The sequence below is a fragment of the Onychostruthus taczanowskii genome, unplaced genomic scaffold, assembly GCF_017590055.1.
Source record: "Onychostruthus taczanowskii isolate IOZ18803 unplaced genomic scaffold, ASM1759005v1 scaffold286, whole genome shotgun sequence".
In the NCBI taxonomy this organism is placed as follows: domain Eukaryota; kingdom Metazoa; phylum Chordata; class Aves; order Passeriformes; family Passeridae; genus Onychostruthus; species Onychostruthus taczanowskii.
The window spans coordinates 61,256-86,505 of record NW_024500195.1 but is presented as its reverse complement, the minus strand read 5'-3'; the positions used below and the strand labels follow the sequence as shown (position 1 = coordinate 86,505).

Sequence of the window (25,250 nt, the reverse complement as noted above, 5' to 3'; positions counted from 1 at the left end):
CTCACAAGTTTTCTGAATCACTCAGCAACCTGATAAGCATGTACTGCTTATAGTAGGGACTAGACATCTCCAGAGGTCCATTTGCAACTAGATCTCCCTAGGCAACTGGAAGGTATGTTAAACTGACTTCAAAAGCTTTGCAGTGTCTCACACACAAATTTTCTGTTCATAAAGCAGTAGAAATGAGAGGCAAGAACATTCAGCCAATGAATGGGTTTTGCTTACTGCTAGTGTTTGCAGCCAATACCACATTGTTAGTGATAGACCTGATTTTTATCCTGGCAACTTTTCTGGATGTTCAGAACTCTTTAAACTGAGCATTATTTCAAGCTTACTGGTGCATGAAAGCAAAGATTATGTTTTCAAATATTTTCCTTCTTCACTCCCTTTCCACCCTCTTTTAGTGTCCAAAAATTGCACTGTGAATGTGCTATCTGCCCTCCCTGTTTCAAAAGAGCTATCACAGGTTGCAAGTAGACATATCAAACCAGACAATTCTCATCTACTATAATGTAGAACAAATTAAGTTTGAAGGAAGTCAACTCAGCACCTTGAAATCATGCCCTTGAATTAAACCCTTTCAACTGTAAACTATTTTGTGAAACTATTCAGATCTACAGTAAGGATCCTTCTGTGCTGTCTCACCTTCTCCATTTATCCTTAAAATCTGTCTTACAGTCTCCCCTCTTCTGGTATGCCTGGAATTAGAGAATCAGTGCCTTTAGTAATAGGTAAGGGCAAAATGGATCTGCACTTGATTAACAACACCAATGCTGCTAGACCAGTGACTAGAATTACAGGGACCACGTCAAAAAAGAACCTGGAGTTCTTCCTCTCCTCCAAAGGCTGATTTTAGTATGCAAAAAGATTACTGAAATTTCAGGTAATGACAGGGAAAAAAGCTTCATGGTTGAAGTGATTGTAAATAAGTTTCTGCTTAGTTTTTGAAGCACTGTTGGAGTCTACCTGAACAGATGCCCGACTGAGTAGTCCTGGTTTTGGAATGCATATTTATAGCTCAGCAACAACTATTAGAACCTGCCAGGCCCAAGGTTTTCAAAGAAAAGAACCTAAACAGTGATCCCAAGTTCACATTTGTGAACACTGGTGAGAGCCAGTGCCTTGAAGAGACAAGACACATTTTGCAAGAGAAGGTGCTGGGACCTGTACTACAGCATGTGATATTGTTACTGTATGAATTCTAAATGTCATTGTGTTTTCTTCAAATATTGCAATAACTCTTCGCCACATTTTTATTCAATTGACAAACAGCAACAAAACAGTGCTACTAGAGACAATAGTCTACCCTTTCTTTCCTTTTTCCAACCATTCCCATAAGTTTCAAACACAGAAGAAAACTGCTAATTGCTGATCCCTGCACCAAATTTCTTTGGAACTCTCAAGCACAGATGTTTACACAGACATAAACTTGATACATGACTAATAGTCAGTCACACCTTGTTTAAAATATTTGGCAACACAACCATAACACCAAGAGACTTTGAATTGCAACCTCCCCACATATTTTTTTTTCAGTTTTCAAAACCCAGTGAGGATGGGAAAGGAATTGGGCAGAGAGTTAACTAGAATGTGCTTTTTGATCTTATGCATGAAGTATGATAAAAGCAGGTGTAATAAGTATTAATTAGATATTAAACCTAGTATCATTTCCAGGAAATATTAATGGCTTTGAAACATGATTCAGTGTTGACAATCAAAGTTTGACCAAGTCTTCTGAACCCTATTTTTGCTGAAGAAAGCACTGTTTTGTCAGAACAGATTTTCTGCATTCATTTTGATGAAACGTCACTTGCACAAAGAAAAAAGCAACAAGTTTGCAATATCATCAGGAAAAAAAGAAATCTAGCCATGTAGGAAATATATGCTGTGTTATTTTTCCGCTCTGAAATGATTTTCCATTAATGATTTCCATAACCCCAACCAAAAAAAAAAAAAAATTACTGGAGTTATTAAGAGGCTGGCCTATGAACCATTTTTCCTGTTTCACCTTTGGTTTTTCAAGCATATTATACACTACACTGTCATTCTACACCTGACAGACACTGTCTCCATGATAAAATAAACATCTCTTCCCCTACAAACAATGTATAGGAGTGCTCATTTGCACCCAATGTGTGAAAATCACTACTAAGCCCAGGCTCCATCCTCTATAACCAGTTCCCATCTGCTGCTTTGAAGGTAGTGAGAATCCTCAGCTTGTTGGATTTTCCACAGAGTGACAGAATCCATACATTCTGCTAACAACCAGGACCTTATCTTTATGGTTTAGCCTAACAAGAGACTAGTAATATACTTTTAAATACTTTTATTCAATTGCGAATTTAGAGACACATCAAAAAATCCTCTTTGTAAATTATACTGACAGGAAGAAACTTGTCATTTTTACAATATTACAAAATTTACTTCCAAGAACAAAAATCAACAGAAAGGTGCAAGTCCAGCATTTATCCAGAACTCAGAACTACCCAAAGTTTATGTACTCAACTATGGAAATCAGGACCACTTCTACAGACAGTAATGACAAAAAACCCCATAGCTTGCAGTTTCCTTTGCTATTCAGGGAAACCACATGCCTGTTTATGAGTCCACAGGATCAGGATGTCAAAAGGCACCACCCTTTCTGAATTCAACTCTGTACTTCCAGTGGCTGTGATTGTGCAAGAACTATCTGACAGATCAGAAACCAATGCTTGTTACTGTTTTTGCTCACAGACTGCACATTTAGTTAACTTGTGAGACAATCCTTATCTAAAATTAAGAACAGACACATTTCCCAAAACTGAAATGTGAGTCAGGAAATGAAGGGGTGTGGGCACAGTGCACACTGTTGCAAGAGCCTTGGGAGGGGGAAATCCTGACTGAAAGGATTAGTTAGTAGAGCCCAGCTGGTGCCTGGTCTTTACTGAGCAAGACTGAAATATGATAACCCCATCCTGAGATCCTGTTCTATTGCTACATCAGAAAGGCATCTCTGTGAGCTTGATGTTCACTGAAGTAATTGCTGAACACCTAAAACATTTATAAGTAAGAAATGGCTCTCCCTCTTTCATTTGCACATCTACTTCTACCTTTTTCACCAGTGTGCGTGCTAGTAAAGAACAAGAATTCAGACAAGGAATTTGAAACTAGGCATTTCAATAGTAGCCAGAAGTTTCTGGTTACAGCACAGTTACCAGAAGTATGGGTCTCCAATTTTCACCCAGCCTTCTGAAATTATAATTGTGTTTAAGGAAAGAGTGGGTGGGTATGAGTGAGTCAAATATCTACAGATCTGAAGGAATGCAGAGAAGAGGAAACAGGGAACAATGCAGGACTGACAGAGGAGATTCACGAGAATGTACAGCTGCTTCTCATGCCTTTGGGATGATTTTTTTCTGGGAAGGTAGATCACATTCTTTTCCTCTTCTGCTGTGCACAATTTAAACAATGCTGACAAGGAGTCTTAGCTCTGTGGATCCCAATCAATAGAAAGATGCTTTTAGCTTCAAACACTTGTCACCACCAATTCCTTGTTTCTAACTGAGATGCGCAACATAAATGTGTACTTCAATAAAACCTTCTCTGATGCCCCCAGAGATAGCTAATTCCCATGCAATTAAATCTCACTGGGTAAACTACACCATCTCAAAGCAACAGACATTGAGATGAGCAACTTAAACTACCTCAATGACTGTTTTATACACAGATGCATTTTAATTTAGCAATAGAGCTATTTTCACACTCATTTCATTATATTTGGAATGATAATTTTTGGATTTTGAACCAGACAGCTCACACAAATTCACCATGCAAGTCAAGCCTCAGTGTCCACAGAACATAAAAAATACTTCCTGCTATTTGGAAAAAATGGTTTTCAGAGATGTCTCCATTATGAAATGTTCATCTATATTGAAAAAAATGAACAAGTTCTACCATCTTTTCACTTTTCAAATACAGGTAATATTTGTGTAGATTCTCATTGCTGTGTTTTGGGAAACAATCTTTTGTTATTAGAGAAAACTAAAAAACTAAAGTGAAGTGGTTTGGGTCTGGTTTTTACTTTCTGTTTTGTTTTTAGAAAAAGTGTGTCACATGAAACAGAAGAATAGATTTTAAATCACTGTCACTTAATCTCAGTACAAAATCAGGGTGTGATTCTTACTTTTTCCCTGAAGCAGAAATGAAACATTTAACTGAAAAAAATTGCTGACTCATACGTAGTACTAAAGGTCCCTAAGAAGCACAAACACACCTAATAGAGAATGGAAATGTTGGAGTTCTGTCCAAAGACACTACAAAAGGATAGTAAAGGCGTGAACACAGCTATCCGAAGCAGAAAAATATAATTTAAACTGTCAACTTTCCTCTGAAAGTTGTGCTCTGGCAGAATAACAAAAATCACTGGGCTGATGCAAGAACTAAGTGAAATACTTTTAAAAATAGGTCATATTCTAAGACTTTGAATTTAAGGGACAATTTAGGCCTGAGGGAAAATTTATTCCAAAGCTTGTGCCATTAATGTTTCCATGTTTGAAAATATCTAGAAGACACCTATATCGGAGTATACAGAGATCAAATTACAAAAGAGATAACAGGAACTCAACCACAATTATAAAGCAGATGTGTTCCAGCTCAAGGCAAACCTCTGCATTAGAGAGAGATCCCAAAAATAGTAGCAGAGGAATAATGACTTAAAATACACTCCTACAAAATATTTTTCTTCTCAAGTCCTAGAATGGAATTTTAAACTTATAAAAAAAAGGATCCACTTCGGTGCTATTTATAAAAGCATTTGTTACAACCAGGTATCACCATCATCCCAGCAGTAAAATGTATTTTCAGAACAGGCCTGCGAAGAAATGGCCTAAAAGCCAAACTGGCAGGAGTAATGCTAGTGAAAAGGGCAAGTCGGCCTATACCCCAGACCTACTTGGAAGCTTAGGTTCCACAGCAGACCCCATCCTCCATGAAGGAAAGAAAGGAAACATTTCTCTTTGCACCTGTACAGCCTACACCAACGTAAAGGGGCTTCCTTTTCTCCTGCACACAAAACCTTGACAATCTTCCTCAGCTAGAAGATTAAGTGAACTTATTATCCTGTCATGGGTGGAAGCATTGGGCTAGATGATCTTTGAGTCTCCCTTCCAATCCAACAAGTTTATGAACTTGTATTATGGTATGTTGAAGACATCTGTAATGTACCCTGCTCAGCCTAAACTAGGTAAGGCAGATTCAGAGCAGTTCTAAGACTAGAATACTGCTAATTTCCTAATTCTGTAGATCTTTCATCCTCAGTCCTGGGCTTTTTACTTGGAAGAGCTGTAACAATGCTGTACAGCTTTACTCCAGTAAAGCATACAAAACAAAAGGAATAAAATCCCCAATACAGTTCCTTATTCAGCCAAAAGCAGAAGCAGCAGAAGCATTTCAAATAAGAACCAGAAAAAAAATTAATCCAAGTTTATTTAGTTAAGTGGACACCAAATGAAGACTAAAAATCTGTTAACATCCCCAGACAGGAAGACACTAATTCAGTGACTGGTAACTATACATCACGCAGTTCCAAACACTCTGGAGTCCTTCAGAGCTAAAACAGTGCAGCAACAAACTGGATAATTTTCTCATATGGCACCAGACAAGTTAGGGCTTATAAATACATTCATTATGTTTTACTGACAAGTACTTACTTCAGTGAAAGCGAATAGTCATGCTTGCTGGTTTGACTATTTCTTACAAGGTAGCTACATTCCTTACATAAACGCAACAGGTTTTCTGCATCTGTCCGACTGATTGCTCCATGATACCATCTAGAAAAAAAACAAAGAGGTGTTAATTAACACACAGAAATATTCCCACTCATACTGCTTTCACTGCTTAATTTTTAAAGATGTTAATTGTTACCAATAGCACATGGATACCTTTAAAATCTAACATATTATGGATAAAAAGCTCTGAATGAAGTTATTACCAGTTGTGGAGGCTTCTTGTTCCTGTCAGCTGAGGGGAAAATCTCAGATCAAGAAACCACACAATAATATTTGTGTACATGTTTATGTAAGAAATTCCCATTTAGAGAAACACATTATAATCTGTTTTGCAAACAGATCCATGACGTACAATTTGCTCTATTTCATCCCTGGGATATATCAGTCTTTAAACTAATACACAAAATAACAACAAAAGCAAAGACACTGAAGACCACATGTGGAAAATATGAACAGTTAACAGTGGAAAAGATTTGCTAAAATAAATCTTTGAAAAAGGAGAAGAGTGATAAAGTGTGAAGATCTATCAAAAAGGCACATTCTAAACAAAGCTGTGGCAATTCTGAGAGCTTTAGATAAATCTGTGGAGTGATGTGAACAACTCAGGGAAAAAAGGAAATTGGGTGAGGAGAGGCGGATCTTTCATTGAACTAGCCGCTGCAAAAATAGAAGCTTCTCAGTGCATGCTGCTCTCTATCAGCTTGCAAAATCTGAGACACCAGGAGTAAGCACTTTGACCCTTCCCTAAGTTTCCAGAGCAATTTAATGTGTCTGGCCCTGTACTGTGTCAAATGTGGCTCTGAGGAAGATCTCTCCCTCCCTGCAATTGCCAGATGCACTTTGAAACAGTATGTGACACTACCACGTCTGCCTAAGCAAGACAATGAACACATCAGAAGTGCTCTCTGTCTGTTCTTACCAGGAACCGTTGCTTGCTTTGTGTAAAAGAGGTTCATTCCATTTGTTCCTACTCTAAGAAAGATGCTCCAACTAAAAGATAGGTGAATAAAGACCAGATAAGCCTCTTTGACAGAAATCATTCCCTTAACTGCCTTTTGCTGGTGTCTCCATTATCAAATCTGATGAATGTGCTAAAAGAATAAAGTTAGTGTCCAAATTAAAAATTCATTGAGTGCTTGATTAAAACCAAAGTCTGCATTAGAGGAAACTAAAGAGAGGTTATATTTGTATAGTCAAGACCGACTAGAAAGGGAGGCCCTAACAGCTTCATCACTTAACAGTTAAGATGGAGACACAGACACAAATGATTTCAGGCAGTCTCTTCCTCATCTCCCATTAGATATTTACTGGTGAAGGGTATTTCCTAACAAGCAACTTAAAGACTAGATTGCCTTCTGAGTGTGATGGAATAATATTAACACAAGTGTGAATCAAGAAATGGGTCTGGGAGAATTTAAAAACTTTTCCTTTAGCTTTATTTTTATTATTATTATTATTATTATTATTATTATTATTATTATTATTATTATTATCATTATTATTATTTATTATTATATTTTACAATTATCTTTATTTTCTTTTCTCCCCAAAGGGCCAAATAAAACAAAGGTGAAATATTACCTTACCAAAATAAGGGAGATGCTGAACTCTGATATTCAGAGAGAAATGGAAAAAGAACATAGGGCTGGTTTAAGGAAGAAAAACCTGCTTTTAAGAGCTGAAAGCAAACAGCAGATGAGACATCTGATTCAGATATGACGTCTGGAAGCTGTTTTGGCTACACCTGACAGTAAGCAGTATCCAGAAGTGTAATTGCTTGAGAGTCATATGCCCACGTAATTGGGACACTCTGGTTGCTCCTGTTCCAGCTACCTAGTGTGATAAGCAAAGTGCTTATAATCAGCTTTAAGTTCCTGAGAGATTTGCTGTTCAACTGTATTGGGTCTGTTTGTCCTGGGTGTGTTCATTTTTTCAAATGTCAGCATACAAGCACTTGTGAAGAAAGGTCAAAAATTCAAATAGCAGTGATGTGGTCTTAAAGTGCAATGACAGCTTGTGAAAGATACCAGTGCAAAAGCATGGGATGTCTTCTAAGATATCCTGGAAAACACATGCACATAATGCAAACCTGAAAGCAATATTCTAACATAATCGCACACTTTAACCCTGAACAGGATCTCCTCCCAAGTTTTTAAGTGCCCTGATTGTGATTTACAGAATGCTCCTCCTGACATCCCTTACTTTGTCCATGGTAAGGTTTCGGCCACTAAGGGGCCACAACTCCACTGAAGACAGGAGAGCAGCATCAATTATACAGTAAGTATAATAAGCTATTACAGCTTATATAATGCACAACACTACTCTGTTTCTGAGTTAAAGCAAAACAGGAAACCACAAGATCTTGATTATAAGGCTGGGAGGGATTCACTTTCAATAAGACAATGGAAACAGCAGAACACACTTTTTCTTTATACTGTTATTGAGGAAATAGAACAAATTACTTTGATTCCCCTGGATCCATGAGTTAATAAGTTCATCGTTACAGATTCCTCAGTCACAAGTAACTGAAAATATTTTCTTAATACACTAACTCACCTTGATATTTCTGCCTGTTTAGGGAATATCCTAACCTACCCATCCACTTGCCAATTTGTGTGAATCCTTTTCTTTAGATGTTGTATTCCTTTCTGCAAAAACAGACTCCATTTTTGCAGAAAAAGAAGGAAGGGTTTGGCATGTGTTGTGGAGAGGTCTCACACTAGTAAAACGAGTAATATGAATTACTACAAATATTCTCTGTTCAAATAAATGTGGACTCTCTCACTTTATGTTACATCATTGTTAACTGCATTCATTTTAGATTTGATCCAAAAAAACCAAAAAAACACAAACCTCATGTCACTGACATTTGAATAGTTAAGGAAAAACTAGACCTGCAGTTTTAAACTGCAACATTTAACTGCAGTTATACTAAAAGACAGAACAACACCACAGCATATCTGTGAGTCAAAAATTCAGTAACAGAAACTCACCTTCCTGCAGTTATTTTTAATGTATTTGGGACTGGGAGAGTGACTTTGGTGAACTGCAACTACTCAACTGGGAGGACCAAATCTACAGTTAAATTTACAGCCTTTTAGTTATTTACCTAACAGTATCAGTGACTGATTTCACAATAATGGTTGCTACTTCCTCTACTGGAGATAAGCATACAATCAGTCAATGGGCAGATGGTTCAAAGGCTGAGGTTGATTAGATGGAACATGACAACATGCGGATGATATTCTCTGTTTCAAAGCTGTTTTAAGCTTCCAAATACTGCCTGAAGAAGTGTAAAAGGATTCTTAATCCTCTCAACACCACTAGCATTAAGGAACAAAGTATTCTCACAAAGCGCATACTCACATCCATGCTAAATTATGCCCTCCCTCTCCAGTGCAAATAAATTCTGCCTCTAACCCAGAATGACAGCTTCTGGAGTGGACAGCCTTCAGGGATTCAAGATGCAGCTTCTTCACTTTATTGCATGAATCCACTGGCTTCTCAGTGACCAGGAATATCAGTCAACTTTTGTAAATTGCACTACTTTTTCACTTTTCAGGATTTTTCTCTGTGTAGCAGGAATTCTGGCCCCTTCTCTGAGGCTGCACCTTTGATATGATACAGGACAGTGAGTCATTCCACCACACAAGCCAGTCTGTCCAAATTGTTCAAGGAAGGTCAACAAAAAGGCAGGACAGGGGCCATGCTTGTGCATACCAGACATTTACTACAGGGAACTCACCCAGAACCTGAATTTGAAGCTGAGAGAAGTGCATCTAAATACTGCACTCAGGTTTGATAGCATAAGGGTAGAAATAATCTTTTTTCTGACAGCTGTTTAAGTGGTCTTATCATTCTCTCTCTAGAGGAGAATCACTGCCAGATGCAAGGCAAATCTGATGTATTAGAAATATGCTCTGCAGCCACAAATATATTGGTTTCATGCAGCACCTTTAAACAGAATTTGGTTATATATGAGAAACAACCTTTTTTTCCCTAATGCAGTACCAACAACAAGGTTGAAAATTGAATAACTGAATGTACTGGACAGATAAAATTCACTGTTTCTGAGATGAGTTTCCTGTTTATCACTGTTTTTCTCCCACAAAAATAACTTACACTTTGCAGGACTAGTAAGGGTAAGTCTTCGGGGATACTAAGGAGAGAAGCCGGACAGTAGGATCTGGATACTTACTGCTTCTGTAAGTGGGGAGGCAAAGAGCTAGAGAGCAATTACTGTGCTTACTTACATCTGCTTTTCCAGTTGAATAGTTGGGTCTATTCTCTCTCCCAGGATCCCACAAAATTCTGGACTGCCATGTTTGACAGGTTTAAAGCCTCCTCCAGGCGCTCTTAATTGCCTGTGCTGGTCATTTGAGGGAGAAGGAGATGCTTGCCGTTTCCCACTTCCATTAAACTGAGCTGCAAGATACACAAGAATTACCTTCCAGGCAAGGTTAGCAAGGACCAAAAGAGTTGTAGCACTTACAGTGGTTGTCACACCCCACAGAGAATAAACATACCCACTAGCATGAAGATGCTTTATCTACAAAGTTATATGTATGATGTAAAGTGTTTCTTACTAAGCAGAGTACAGTCCTAAAACTCTCTTGTTTTTCCAGTAATAAAGTTCATGCTCTTCCAAACCTTGTTATAATAACTACTGCTTATCTTGACATTTGATACTTTGATCCTCCAGAGTTGATGGAGTTAAACAAGTAACAGCAACAAGTGTTCAGTCACCTGCCATAATTCCAAAAGGAAATAAGTGAGAAGATCAGTTTGCCTCATGTTATGTGGTATCATCCTAACAGTGATCTGGGGGCAAATCAGGCAGCTAACATCCATGTCAGAAATATGTCAAGCAGCAAAGAATTAACAGTGCATCCACTCATACTTTGCTGGCACAAAGCTTTTGCCTTTAAAGCCTAGGAAAGATGACAAAAGAAAAATAGCCTTTCTTCATTTCTCTCACTAACTATATTATTCCAAGAAAAGAAATAAAACTTATTTTGCAAAGCTGTTCTGTACTAAAGGACAGAATGTTGACAGGAACAGTGAAAATCTACCTACAACATATTCCTGACTCTCATTTCCTTCCATGATTTGCTCCTTCATCAAAAACTAACACTCCCAGCTGCAAATGATTGTATATTAAGGCCATCTAGTGAGGACCAGGCAAAGAACCTTCACTGTGTCAAGAGGTAAAAATCACAGCGCTCACAAGCACAAACAGCTCAATCAGCCCCTGTGAGTTTCAACAGCAATACTGGTGAAAAATGTTACAAGGAAAACTGAAGGAACTCCCTACAAAACTTATAGGCCTCATGCACTCAAAAGTGAACTCACTATAACACACAGCCAAGTAGGCATGTCAGTGGCAGTATTAAGTGTCTTAAAGCAGACAGCTGCAATGTTCAAGTTCAGAAAGATAATGCACAGAGACATGTTGGATGAGGAAAGTGTTTTGGAGCTGCTTTTTAAAAATTTGTTTATGCTTTTGTCATGAAGCTTAGGACACTTCCAAATCCCCCCACTACTCAGAGAAAGTAGGCACATTTTTTTGGGTAAAATTTAGCCAAATGTATTCAATCACATTCCTAAGTATGCACAGTGGAAAAATGCTGATTCTTTCTTAATACAAGCTCAGATTTAACCTCATTACTGGATAATGAAAGCTGATTAGTGTAACAAGGAGAAACACTGCATGTGGATACTTGCCCATGACATATACGAGCAGTATTATTTAACTCTAAGAAAAACACCTGGATGTACCTTGGGTACTCTCAGAAACCCAGTGAGCTTACTGTCACCTTCTGAACAAGGAACACCTTTCAGACACCAAAAAATTCAGTTCACATAACAAACTCAGTTCTGTTAACAACTTGTCAAGAACACAGAATGGCTTGAGTTGGAAGTGACATTAATGATTATCTAGTTGCAAACCCCCAAGAGCAGAGAGATGCCACCACAGACAGTGATTTCATTCACTAAACCATATTATTCAGAGCCTCATCCAACCTGGCTTTGAACAGTTCCAGGAAAGGGCCATCCACAATTCACACACAGCAAACTGCTCCATTGCTTCATCATCGTTGACTAAACAATTTCTTCCTAACGTCTAATCTAAATGTCTCCTCTTTTAGTTTAAAAATCTTCCCTCTTTTTTTAATCTCAATATGTTTGTGTATAAAGTCACTAACATGATAAGGCATAGGAACTATTCTCCAAAAACAGGACAAAGTCAAATTTCAGATGCTTTTGAATGTTGGGTTTTTTTTTTCTCAGTTTGAAAAGTTCAGACATGAGTCTGGACTTCTGGCCCTTTTTTTTTTTTTTTTTTCCTCCCCAGGAAGAAGCAGTCTTGAAGGGATACCCAGGCAGATTAAAGTGACAAGTGTGATAGCCGGTCAGGTACCTACGCACCCAAACCAGGTCTGAGTTTTGGCTGCTACGAATCCTCTCTTAAACAAAGCTGAAGTATATCCAGCCTCTGCAGTTATGAAACTGACTGCAGTATTTCCACACTCTCCATGTGGCCTCTCTTCCACTGCCCTGTAATTCCTGCCCTACCCCTGTGACAGTGGCATGCCAGAACTCCCTTGCTTTAGGTCATGCAGGGTCCTAGGCAACACCCTTCCATTCAACAGCAGCAGAAGTCAGAAAAAAGTTTGGCATTTATGAGTCCTCCTTCCATGAGCCCATGATCAGTGCTGAAAACTACTACCAAATGGCCCTCTTGACCACTGAGACCCTCTTTGTAAGAGAGGGTCACATACTTTGTAAAGCAATACTAAGACTGGCTTTACAGACTTCACAAGCATTTCCTTCACCCAAAGGTTTTCTGTGCCCACACAACAGTTTGAAGACGACAGATTTCTCACAAACTCAGTGGAAGCCAGTGTCAGTGTGACATTCTCCAGTGCCCATGCTATCTTCTATCTATCCAGTGGGCTCTCCCTGGTGTTATCTCCTTTTCTCGCCAGACTCGTGTACCTGGAAGGTACTTTGTTCCTGTTATTTTGCCAACCTCAACTCTTCTGGGCAAACCAGTCTGCCCAGCTCAGCAGGAGTTCTAACAAGACCTGCTCGCTTCCCATAAAAGCCATCAAAACCACATTTTAGCTTCAGCTGGACAGCCTCCAATAAAACAACCCCAGATTTGTTTGTGAAAGAACTCCAGCTGCAGACAGTCAAAATGCTGCATTCCAGTTCTGCTACACAGAGACACATCTTTTAGCACAGCAAAATCCATAGGCTATGTACATTTTGCTCCATCCGCAATGCCAGCATGACACCAGCCTCAGCCCCATCCTTAGGAGTCAGAGCACAGACACACTGCCCTCAGCCTCAGCACACTTCATAGCTTGAGCACAATTTCATTCTGACAAATCTCAAAGTCCAGGTTGGAGATAAGCAGGTTTTAGCAATGCTTCAGCAACAAATCTTGAAGTCATGGCAGAAGAAATTTTTTTTTTTCCTTCAAAGACTTGCATGAGTAATTAAGTTCATGGTAATTCTAGTGTTGCTGGCGATTTTGGTTTGTTTCTACAGTCTATTACCAGACAAATCAAAAACATTTGCTGCATAAGTCTCTGTTGCAATTCTCATCACAAATGTATGTTGTTCCCTCTAGATAAATTTCACAAAATAGGAAAGTTTCAGCAGAGGGTCCCTCCAGGATCTCCACAGTTCCACAGAACTGGGAGATGGTAATTGTAGGCCTGTAAAGTGGGACTTACCCATTGCCAGAATTTTTAATAGTTAGACCAACACTGCACTTTTCAGAAAATTCCACCTCAGCTAAGAATTGAAAAAACCCTTTCCTGGGCTACACTATGGAACCACCGACTAAGTCAGAAGAGCACTTCATACATCTCAACAGGGCATCAACTCTTCTCCAATGAAGTGTTCCACCATTTTGAACTTCAAAGCTAGACCTCTTCATTCCTTATTTTAAACATTTACTACTCCTAGGACAAAGATGAATTCTAGAGACACTAGATGAAACAGCATCTTGCAATCAGGCTTCCAGCCAATGCTTAGACATTTCTTTGTGACAAAAGAAATTTTTGTACCTAAAATAATCTTGTACCTAAAACAAATTAATCTATAATGAATGGCAGGCATAATGAGAGAAATCTAATTAATCTCAAAAAGTGTTTACTCTTCTTATTTTAAATAACAATTCTCTATGCTGAACCTGTAAGTAAACCAACCATATCATAATACTATTTAATTAAACCTCTCTTTAGTCTATTAATTCTGTAAAGCTGTATTTTGCTCTGTGTGCTTTCGTAACTGCATAGTACTTGAAAGAATATCTACACACAAGCCAATCATAAAATCTTGTATTGGACTGACCTTGTTAATTTACAGTTACATGTAAAAATTGAAAAGTAGATATAAAGAGAAAAAATAACAAAACTAAGATTCTTTCTTTTAAAACAACTCAGAAAAAACACTATTTCAGAATCTACCTGACAGAGACCAAAAAAGTGGACACAAAGATGAATACAGAGGTTAAAACAAGATCCAAATGAATTAAAATGCATAAATTTCATATAATATGACCATACATGAAGGATACAGGAAGGATAATAATTTACATATGTCCATATTTGACTCTTTAGACTTAACTTTTAAAATCCATTTCTCTGTAGCTGCTCTATTACTATTTGAAAAAGTTGTGAAATGTGATCTCACTGGAGACAGATGTATACTGGTCCCACAGCTTGTATCTCAGCATCATTAAGCAGTGAAGTTGCTGGTTTTTGAAAGAAAAAATACTTCTGGGTAGCACACAATCACCAACCTTGTGTGGGAAGTTATGTGATCAGATCAGGTTGTTTATCTATTCATTTCTTCCCACGGGATGAAAAAAATCTGAATATGGAGACTGCAAGAGCTCCTTGAATAATTGTTTCCAATACTTAACTGTTCTTGCAGAGAAAAAACCAACTTGAGTCAGAACTTCTACTGATTCATCTTATACCTCATCTTCCCATCACACACCAGCTCATTTGTGAAGAAACTGGCTCCATCTTATTGAGGATCTCCTCAAAGGCATTAGAAAGTTCCCACTATGTCCCACCCAAAATCTTCTCTTTTCCAGGCTAAGCAAGCCCAGTTCTCTCAGCATCTCTTCACATGTGCTGTCATGTGCTGCAGTTTCTTGTCATTTTGTTGGCTCTGTGCTAACAAAAATGTTTATCAACATCCTTCTTGTATCAGAATCCTGCCACAGCATTATGCAAAGTTCAAGAAATATAAAGTAAAGAGGAACAGTCACTTTGCTTTAGCCACTGGCTTGCTTCTATTCACACAGGCTGGCATGCTCCTAGCTTTCATCATGGTGAGGAGCATTGCTAGCCACATTTAGTCCACTTCCCCCAGGACTGTTAAGCCCCTTCTAGCAAAGCTGTAGCTCAGCAAGTCAACCAGATCTAGGTCCATTATCATTGCAGAGAGTTAGTTTGCTCCAGATACAAGTCTTTGGGTCTGTTTTCATTAGGTTTTGTAAGCTTGTTGTCAGTCCATTTCTCCAGCCTACTCAAGTCCCTCGGAATGGCAGATTCGTACACACCCTCCCCTCTCTTGGCTGTTATTCCAAGCTTGATAAGGGGAATTTCCTCTCCTTCTGCTCTTGGTTACTAGTAACTATGCTAAACAGCAAGGGTTCCAGAACATATGCTTGGAGCAATCACACTTGTAACCAGATTCCAGGAAGAGTATGAATCACTAACACTACGCTTTGAGGTCAATGACTCTGAAAGGTTTTCGCAGATGTACTAGTCCACCCATCTGGGCTACAACATTCCAAACACTGCTGATGCCACAACACAACATGCTGAAAGCTAAAGTCTACACAGATGACAACTACTGCTCTTTCCATTAAGAGATCTAGTAGTTTTAACACAGAAGGCAAACAGGTTTGTCAAGTAGGATTTATCTAGGGTAAATTTACCCAGTAATCAGTGCTCTCAGGCTTCTTCCATGCTCGGTCCCAGAGCCACACCTCTTTTCCTCCCACCTTGCCCCCAACACTTCATCACACAGTCCCCTTGAGAATAGCTCTACAATTTCAGGACACTGCAAAGCAACTTCCTCACCATAGAGATACTCAACAATAAACACTATCTACATCCCATCCATTAAAATGAGGGTAGGGAGAAGGAGTGGGAGAATCAGAAGTTTTACTTTTATGAAACAAGTGCTAAGATGATTGACAAGAGGTTGGCTGAAGTACCAAACAAAAAGTGCAGTTCAGTATTTCTGCAGCAGGTAAAGACTTGAGATGACCCACATTCACTTTTCAGACATTTCTTCACACACACATACACAAAAGAGCATAAGTATTTGATTTACCCCAAAGGCAAGTATATATGGTATAACTGTGAGAAGGAATTTTGAGGCTGGGATCTAGGAATCCCTACCTGCCAAAGCTGGGATGCTGACTTTGTTCCACTCCCACGGCTGATCATACTCATCTGCAGGCCTGTCATCATCCTGTGGCAATTTGCTTTCTCGTAAACGGCGACTCACCACACTTTCAAAATCGGATTCCACACCGCTGCCTTCTGGTTCATAGGGTGTGTCATAGAGCTGCATGTTTTTCTGATGGGACTTCATGCCTTCCTGCTGTTGAAACTCTGTTGGCAAGGAGGAAAATTGCACCAGAATCACTACTAACCATGTCTTATCATTACAGTCTATAATTTTAGAGCATTCAACTTCCACCCATTTCTTAATAGTCACGTAATTATAGAGATGACAAGCTTGTACAAGACTTCTAAATTCTACCTCTACATTGGTAACTTTTGCTGGAAGCAAAAGTTTGCTCCAGTTAACCACCACAGCTTCATGCCTCCACCAACATTTCCCAGCTTGTGCAGAGGCAGATTGCAGGAAGCTCACAATCCCTCTCAGCTGCTAAAAAAAGTACACTCACAAGCAACTGTACATCAATTCCCAAGAACACTGAGATTTGTGTATAGTTAGCTCTTCAGAAGGAGATGGTTCTGAAGTGAAATTTGAAGACACAAAGAACATAAAAATAAATCCCACAGTACAATTGCATATGCTGATAAAAGAAAAAAAAATTGTCTGCATTTACACCTACAGAATATCAGCAAAAAATGAGCTAGGACTAGAGTAAGAACAGTAAACAAAAGCATTAGAGCTTATCTCACATCAAGGGGGTTGTAACAGCAGCTCTCAGCTGCCTGAAAAGCAGTCAGAACCAAATCTTCTTGGGCAGAATCAGAAGAAACAGTAAGGGGAAACAGGCACAAGAGGTAGCTTAAGAGACCCAAGTGGTACATTGTGGGTACCTTCTTCCCCTCATGTGAGGTGCAGCCCCGGGACAGGTGAGAGAAGTGGAAGGAATAGGTCATGGGAAGTATCTTCATTCTTTGGCGTTTACAGAGCCTTGGTTAGGCAAAGCCACGGTACCTCCATCTACTGATACAAAATTGGGTGGAGTGAATCATAGACCAGGTGGCTGTGCTACCATTCAAAGGGACCCAGGGAGGCTGGAAGACAAACAGACTAGAAAGCTGCTCAGCAGCTTTGGAGTCCTGTATGGTAGCAAGTGAAACACAAGCCAGCAATGCACCCTCACAGGAATGAGGGACAACCCACCCTGGTGTGCACCAGGAATGTGAATGCAGATCAAGAGATGTGATTCTTCTCCTCTACTCAGCACTGGCGAGGCCACTGCTGGGCCCAGTTCTCACCTGCCCAGCACAAGAAAAACACAGAGTACTGCAGAAAGTTTCAGCAAAAGGCCATGAAGCTCAATAATGGGGTTACTTTTCATATGAGGAGAAACTAAAAGAGTTGAGACTGGCTAGCTGGGAGAAAATAAGTTTTTGTGGGGACATTATCAATGCATATAAATACCTGAAGGAAGAGAGAGAAGACTGAGACAGACTTTTATTGACAGTACCCAGTGACGGGCCAAGATGCAACAGGCACAAGTCAAAATATATGCAATTCCATGTGAACACAAGAAAACACATTTTGACTGTGATAATGGTCAAACATAGAAATAAGTTGCCTGGAGAGGCTGTGAAGTATCCATCTTTGGAAATATTCAAGATCTGACTGGACATAGTTATGGGCAACCTATTTTGGCTGAACCTGCTTGAACAGGATATTTTTATTAGATAATATCAAGAGGTCCCTTCCAGCTTCAGATGTTGTGTGGTTATACTGACCACTGCAACAACAAAATAAGAACACCAATAATGTAGCAAATTGCTAAGTTATGAAAAGACTCAGAGAGAGAACTTTTTAATCTACAAATGAAGCAAAGATCTAGAGCAGTTCTCTGTTAAAACAACAAAAGTCATAAATCAAATCATATATCATCAAGAATATTATAATCAAGTAACTTATCCAAACCAGTTCAAAGTGCAATGAAAAGTCTGCAAAATGACAGTGCCCTTATTGCTTGAAAAAAACCCTTATTTAATTTATTCATTAAAAATAAAGTAATTTTGAAGTAAGATACACCAAAATTGATGCTACAAGCAAGATACATCCTGTTAATTTCTAGTTATGAACAACCACATCAAGAAAAAATGATGTGTTGAGAAAAAAACCTGTAAAATAAAGAATACACTGCTCTCTTGAATACTCTGGTTCAAAAAGATAAACATTTTGTTTTTATCAGAAGTCAGAAAAATCCTATGTATCTTTTTGCCTTTCAGTACTGTGGACCCAGTCAATGCTACCCCAAGAAATGTGCATTTCTGAGGCACAAAAGCCATATAAGTTGTAAGTGCCAAACACAAATTTGTGTGCCAAATACAGCTCTTGCAATTGGCTCTTTGTGTGTGAGCATATACAAGAATTCTTTCCTGACATTTTTCTTTTACCCAGAATACCAAAGCATCAGGCCATACAGAAAAGTTTACCAGTAAGTAGAAGGTGGTTCATATTCAGGAAGCATAATTAGAAAAATTATGAATATTTGATTCTAAAGCAGAAAAGTTTTTCTAGGAAAAGCTACAACCCAGATGGAGAGTGTGCAGGGCCAGGAGCTGAACTTAATGATCCTTGTGTATCCCTTCCAACTCACTGTCTGTGATTCTGTGATATATAAAAACATATGAATGTATGTACATACACTTTCCACACACATATCTCCCATCTCTTTTGTAAAGCTTTGTATAAATATGCTTGAAAATTCACCTTTCAGAGTATTTGTAAATAAAAGTAATTTTACTAAAAGCTAAATCAGAAAAAGTTCCTTTCAATAAATGACAGCACAGCTGAATCTGTACCATAAGCAGTGTTAGCATTATACACACAGATAGCTCAGTGCAAACTTGGTATTCAAGAATCAAATAGTAGAAGACAAAAGCACAATTGTATGAAGCATTTCTCATGGTAATTTTACAGCCTCTAACAGTGACATCTCTAAGGGCTAAAGTCTTTGGACAGATGAGGAAGCAAAAAACTATGTTAATTTAACTGTTTCTTTAGAAATTCAGTTTTATGAACTATATAATTGGAATCCTTATTTCTGATTAAAAGTACATTTGTATACAATTCAGCATTAAGTTAATAGCTATCAGAAGAAGTAACAATTGAAGTTTTGAAAGCACTAATTTTGCTAGCAGCCTGGAAGACTCCTACAGACAATTCTTGTTCTCACAGATTAGCGGTTATTACAGAAACAGGCTCCAGAAGTTTGGATACCTATGTAAAACCAAGAACTTGACCAGGAGAGATAACAAAACTGAAACAACACTATGAGATACAAGACTCAACATTGTTCTTCCTACTTGGTGAACAACTCTGATACTCACTTACAGAACAGAACTCCACAGGACATGCAGCCACATCAGCCACACCGAATAACTTAACAGCCCTAAATAACGAACAGGATTACACATAGATGCACTATATTCCTGAAAATAGTTTGAAGAGAATTAGGGGACCCCATCAAGGGAACAGAAAAGCTATGAAGCCAACAAAGTAATGTTTTCAACATTTCCTTACTTGCTTACCGAACCCAACAGGTAAACTTCTACAGATTCCAAAAGGATGCAACAGACTAAAAAAACAACCAGACCATTCTACAATGGCCAGATGTCAATAGATATTTCCTTCATCTCAAACTCAAGCATGCAGTAACAAAAGGTCAAACCATGTAGTTGCACTATAGAAAAAAGTTCTGATAATATAAAAGCCCATTTTCCCAAATCAAGCATATCTGTAAATGCCACCAGGCAGTAATAAACTCAATCCCATTTACAGCCCATTTTTAACATATCTTTTGATGAAACACTAAACAAGCAAAACACAGGAGTCTTACTGTCACAATCATGTAAGGAATGTTAGTTACAGAGAGGTTCTCTGAAGTTAAGGGCTTGCAAGAATTCTTGTTCTCCTGTGTGGTGAAAGACAATGAACAATGACTCTGTGTAGGTTGGGGTTCCTGCATCACAGTAACAGCACATCTTGCTCATCCACATCTAATATTCAGGAAGAGTCTAAACCTGCAGGAGACAAAATCACTACCTTACACCAACTGCCTGATTTTTTTAACCTCTGCTATTCTATTGGGAAACCTTTTAAACAAATTACATGCAACAAATCACAACATCAGTGGTAAGACAGACATAAGTGGTTCTTTATCAGTCTGACAGCCATCTGTACTTTATGCATGCTCCACTAAAAACCAGGGAAAACTATATACCAGTATACTATATACTCCGCTAAATACCAGGGAATTGGATATAGTCACATTAACTTACAGACTGATCAACAGCAGCACAATAAAGCTGTTTTGACTTGCCAGTACGTCAGATTTCAAAGTGCACTGGCCCACACATAGGCACAAAGTGATAAACCAGACCCCTCTCCATCTCAGCTACCGCTTTCAAGACTAGTGCCAAATTAAAATGACAGCCCTACCAGTTCCTCAGCTGCTTTCTCCAGCCAAAAGCCCTGTCCTAGTGAGACAAATCTGACTATGAAGGTCTCATGCTGGAAACAGTACAAAGATGCAAGGTCAACTTTTGAAAAGCTACCACTGAAATTGACTTTCAAGAAAAGAACAAGGGTTATCAAACCCCTTTGTATCCAAGCCTAAGAGCAAAACTCAGGAAAGAGAACAGAATTCTATTGAAGGGATTTTCCAACAGGGGACATTTAGCTGCACTCAGCTCCATTCAACAGTACAGAACTCAGAATTTATCTGGCCACATTGCTGAATAAAGCTTCATCCTATTTGAGAAAGCATGATATACTTGGAAATACTCCTAACTCCAACAAACAGCTGTTGCTACAAACCCTTTAATTCAAGTATAATAATTTTCAAGGTCATTTTTGCATGCAGTTAAACTTGTTCAAATACATAGTTATTTGCAAGAAGTCAGGTAGATTTTTTCATGCATTTATTTAACACACATTAACATGTAAACACTATGATGGAATCAGGTTTTATAGAGGACAGGCATCAAGCTGTCAGCTTGAAGAATTTCTGTCTTCCTACCTCTGGATTCAGACTAGAGATGGTTGCTTTTTTTCTGCTCTCTTTCCAGAAGTCAGCATTTAAATAACTTCAACCCCACTGACCTGGATTTAGTTTCCCACTAACCAAATTAAAAACACAACCTGCTATTAACTACATGCAAAACTGTAACCAGGCTGCAGTGAACACCAAACACTGTGCTGCTATTCTCGCTGAATGCATTTGTGTCACTCAAATCTACCAGATTCCAGTGACAAGGATCTCAACACTGAAGCGACTTTATCTGGTACTCACAAAACTTTTCAAGGCACACAGACAGATCAAACATTTATTATCAGAAAGATACAGGTACTTAATTAAAGCAAGCAAGCAAACAACTCTACCCTTAAGAGAGTCAACTTCTTGCATCTTTTCATCCTATATACACAAAATTCCCCATAGGGAGAGGGAGTGTTTCTGCACTGACAGAACAGGCTCACCTGTCTTTAACTAGGATAGTCAGAGCAGAATTATGAACAGCAGAACTTGTGGAATGTGAATTCAAACATTTTATCTTCAAAAGCCCTGAAAGGGCAGTACACAAAGTGTTTGGAGACTTGCTATAAGCACACTGGCTTTTTGTGGATAAGTCTGGGGAAAAAAAAAATACCATATTCAAGAAAAAAAAAAAAAAAAAAAAAAAAAAAAAAAAAAAGTGAGAACTCAGGAGCAAGGCCTGTCTGTTTGAGGACAACAGCCAACTGCATTTCTTGTATTCTCACCTATCACTGAAAGCCAGAAGTTATCAGTGGAAGCAGAAAGAAACTTGAAAATGCTCAGGTTCACATTGAGAGGTATTGCTGAGCATCTGATGCATTTCCCCCCACCTTACCCTGACAGCCTGGCAATCTCTAGCAGGTAAAGGTCACATCAGGGCCAGATCTGACCACAGACAACAAAGACCCATCTGCAGAGTGCTTGCTATCAAGGCCTACGTTTCTCTGAAATGCTCAAACCTCTGCTTTACACATGTTCTGCTCTTGAGGCCCCTAATGGAAAATCACTGAACTGGCAAGTAATCACATTGAAGAGCAGTGAGCTGTTTGCTCCAGGTGTATGGGCAAGTAATCACATTGAAGAGCAGTGAGCTGTTTGCTCCAGGTGTATGGGCAGGCAACAATCAACCAGTAAATTGCCAGTTTGCTGCAGGCATAAGACAGATTAATGCAAAGATCATCCTGATATGAACATTTGCTTCCACTGAATTAATTCCCAGATAAACAGATAAAAATACTCAGCCAGCTGCTTACTTATCCAAGCCTCGCCATCACTGTTTCTTTTCACATCCATTTTGGAAAGACAGCCTGACAATATTTCAGGACTTGTGATGGAGAATTCTCATTTTATTACTGCAAAGCCTTTTCACTAAAGAAATTAAGTTTTACCTCTGTTCAGATTTCACCTCAGGTCACCAGAAATCAAACTGCTTTTTCCTCTGCTTCCAGATCCAGCTGGATGCCTCCAACTGCTGGGACACAAGGGAATACCAATTATATTCCAGTGGCAGGGAGGGTTATTTTGCTTTGAGACTGCAGCAACTGCTACCCAATAGTAATTATTCCAGATTTTGCTACATGAAAAGCTGGATATGAGATCTTCCTTTCCTCATCTTTTCTTCCAAACAGAAGCCAAATGACTCAGTGAAGTGAGCCACTTTCCAGGAATGAACAGACATTTGTTCCCCTGTTCCTTGTGAGGGCTTGGCATAACCACGTGATGTGAAAACCAACATCTTCACGTTGCCTGCATCATGCCGGAAATACTACTAAAGTCCAAGTATGACTCATTACCCCAGGAAAAAGCATTCAAAGCAAACTTACATTCCAACAATCCTGATAAAGAAAAGTTGTTAGGCCAGTCAGAGGAGGGGCAGGCAAGGAGAAGACTGTTTCTGATAAGTATCAATAAACCAGCAAAAAAACCCCATTAACATTTTCCACAGAAGGTATGTACTGAATTAAAACAAGCAACCACTACCCTGCCAAGAAGACAGGAAGCACACATTTGTCTTTGTGGGTGGGAAGGGTGAGGAAGAGGAGGGGTGGGTGTTGGTGGAGTCAAAGGATGCTGATTAAAAAAACAAAACACATGGGAAGAAAACCTAAATCCTGGTGGCCCGGAAGCACAGCCATACTGTTTCTAAAGGACATGAAAATTATCTTTGGAGACGTATTTTTCTTTGGCAGAGGCAAAGAAATAAAAAAAACAAAACTTTCTTCAGTTCCCTGGAGGCAGAAATTTATTTTATAAAGCCTTCCACCTCAACATCATATTTTCTGATAAGCAAGCAGTGTTTAACTGTTTAACTGTCAGTTTAAAATTCTTGATTTCTGCAGACTTTGCCTCTTTGGAGGTGCATTAATGCTGCTGACCTACTTACTCCTTGCACATTTTTCAGTAAGACAGAAGAGAAGTAGGGATGCCCTTTTTATTTAGATAAGGGTACAAAGAATCAAAAAAACTCCACAACTCTATACATTTACTGCTGCTTGACCAAAAGCCAACTCCAGATGTTGCTACAGCCAGTTACATCACAGTACTATATTCCTGGGTTTTTTTTGTAAGTTTTCTTGACCTGCCTGGAGTACTGACCTTTGGGATTCAATAATCATTGTTTCATGGCCTAAACAGAGCAACCCAGTTGGCAACAGTGCAAACCAAAACATTCAAGATCCCCATTCCATACTCCAAAACTTCTAAGCTGCGTAAAAGAACACTCTTTTCTTGAGGTAAGAGGGAACAGAAGCCCTCTGGGAAACAGAACACTGTGCTGGGATTTCCATGTATGCCAGTTAGTACAAGGGTTCTCATGAGCCCAGGACACAAATCACAGTGTCCCAAAAGATATGTTTTAAGATTAGCACTAACACAATAAATTGTCCTTGAAAGCCATCCTAACAGCAAAGTCTAAATAAATATTTTAAACAAGCTAAAACTGTCCCATGTCAGGGCAGAGAAGTTTATAGTGAATATGACTGTTTCCTGCAGTTATATCAGTCCTGCTGCTCATGACTGTTACTGATGCCCCCCATGCCCTTGCCAGTGCTCTTCATGAACACACCTTGAGAGAGGGCAGGAGTGGAAGAAGAAACCTTGAGAGAGGGCAGGAGTGGAAGAAGAAACCTTGAGAGAGAGCAGGAGTGGAAGAAAAAAACATTCATAATTTAAATGCACTTCAAGACTCACACAGAAGGAAGATAATTTCTTGCATCATGTCTGCCTATAAGAGTCTCTTTTTGCTGAAAGCTTACCCAAAAGAATCAAATGAGATAAGCACTGATCAAAATTATTTTTAACGAGTATAAATATATATATATATTTATACGCTCAGAATGACATTGCAAGGAATAACCAGATGGGAGCAAAAGGGAGTTTAGATGACCAAGACAAAATAGGGAACTGTTTCCTGAGAGCTGGAGGTTTAATTCTATGAGAATTATGCAGAAAGGAGTTATCTTTTCTGCATGTTACTGACTTTGAGCACAGCCTCCTAGGGATGTGGGAGAGGGCAGAGAAGGACAAATAGATAAGAGGCCTCCCTCCAGACTTCCTCCCTGTGGTACAAACAGTGGGAAGAAGTTCCCTACAGGTACAACTTACATGGTACAGTAAGGCATTAGATTTTTGTAGCCAGAAGAAATGCCATATCTGATTTAACAAACTCAGATAAGACATATACTCAGCTAGATGAGACATGTTATCTTCTTTTAGCCACCTGCTAGCATTTGCCATAGAGTGTACAAGGCAGGGAGAAGAACTGCTACTTAATAATTCCTGCAGATTTATTTCATAGACCTGGTGGCTACATCATCAAGATGAACACAGAAATGTGAATTGTGCATTGTTTTCATCCAGCCTGTGAATGATTGTGTCACCATGATTAAAAAAACCCGAAAACCAACCAACCAAAAAAAGCTCAAAACCCCCCAACTGCCAGCTGAAAACATAGCCTG

General features: G+C 38.9%; 1 protein-coding gene across 4 annotated transcripts in view; it reads right to left on the bottom strand.

Moving 5' to 3' along the window:
* Nucleotides 1-25,250, bottom strand: part of SHB (SH2 domain containing adaptor protein B) — a 61,358-nt gene that overhangs the window by 8,505 nt on the left and 27,603 nt on the right. For 3 of the 4 annotated variants that reach the window (XM_041408011.1, XM_041408012.1, XM_041408010.1), the window contains exons 3-5: nucleotides 16,205-16,420; nucleotides 10,019-10,190; nucleotides 5,688-5,807 (exon numbers count right to left, since the gene is read on the bottom strand). In XM_041408011.1, coding sequence (XP_041263945.1) covers nucleotides 5,688-5,807; nucleotides 10,019-10,190; nucleotides 16,205-16,420 — 508 coding nt within the window. The remainder of the gene's footprint in view (nucleotides 1-5,687; nucleotides 5,808-10,018; nucleotides 10,191-16,204; nucleotides 16,421-25,250) is intronic. The other variant, XM_041408013.1, reaches the window with a different exon arrangement.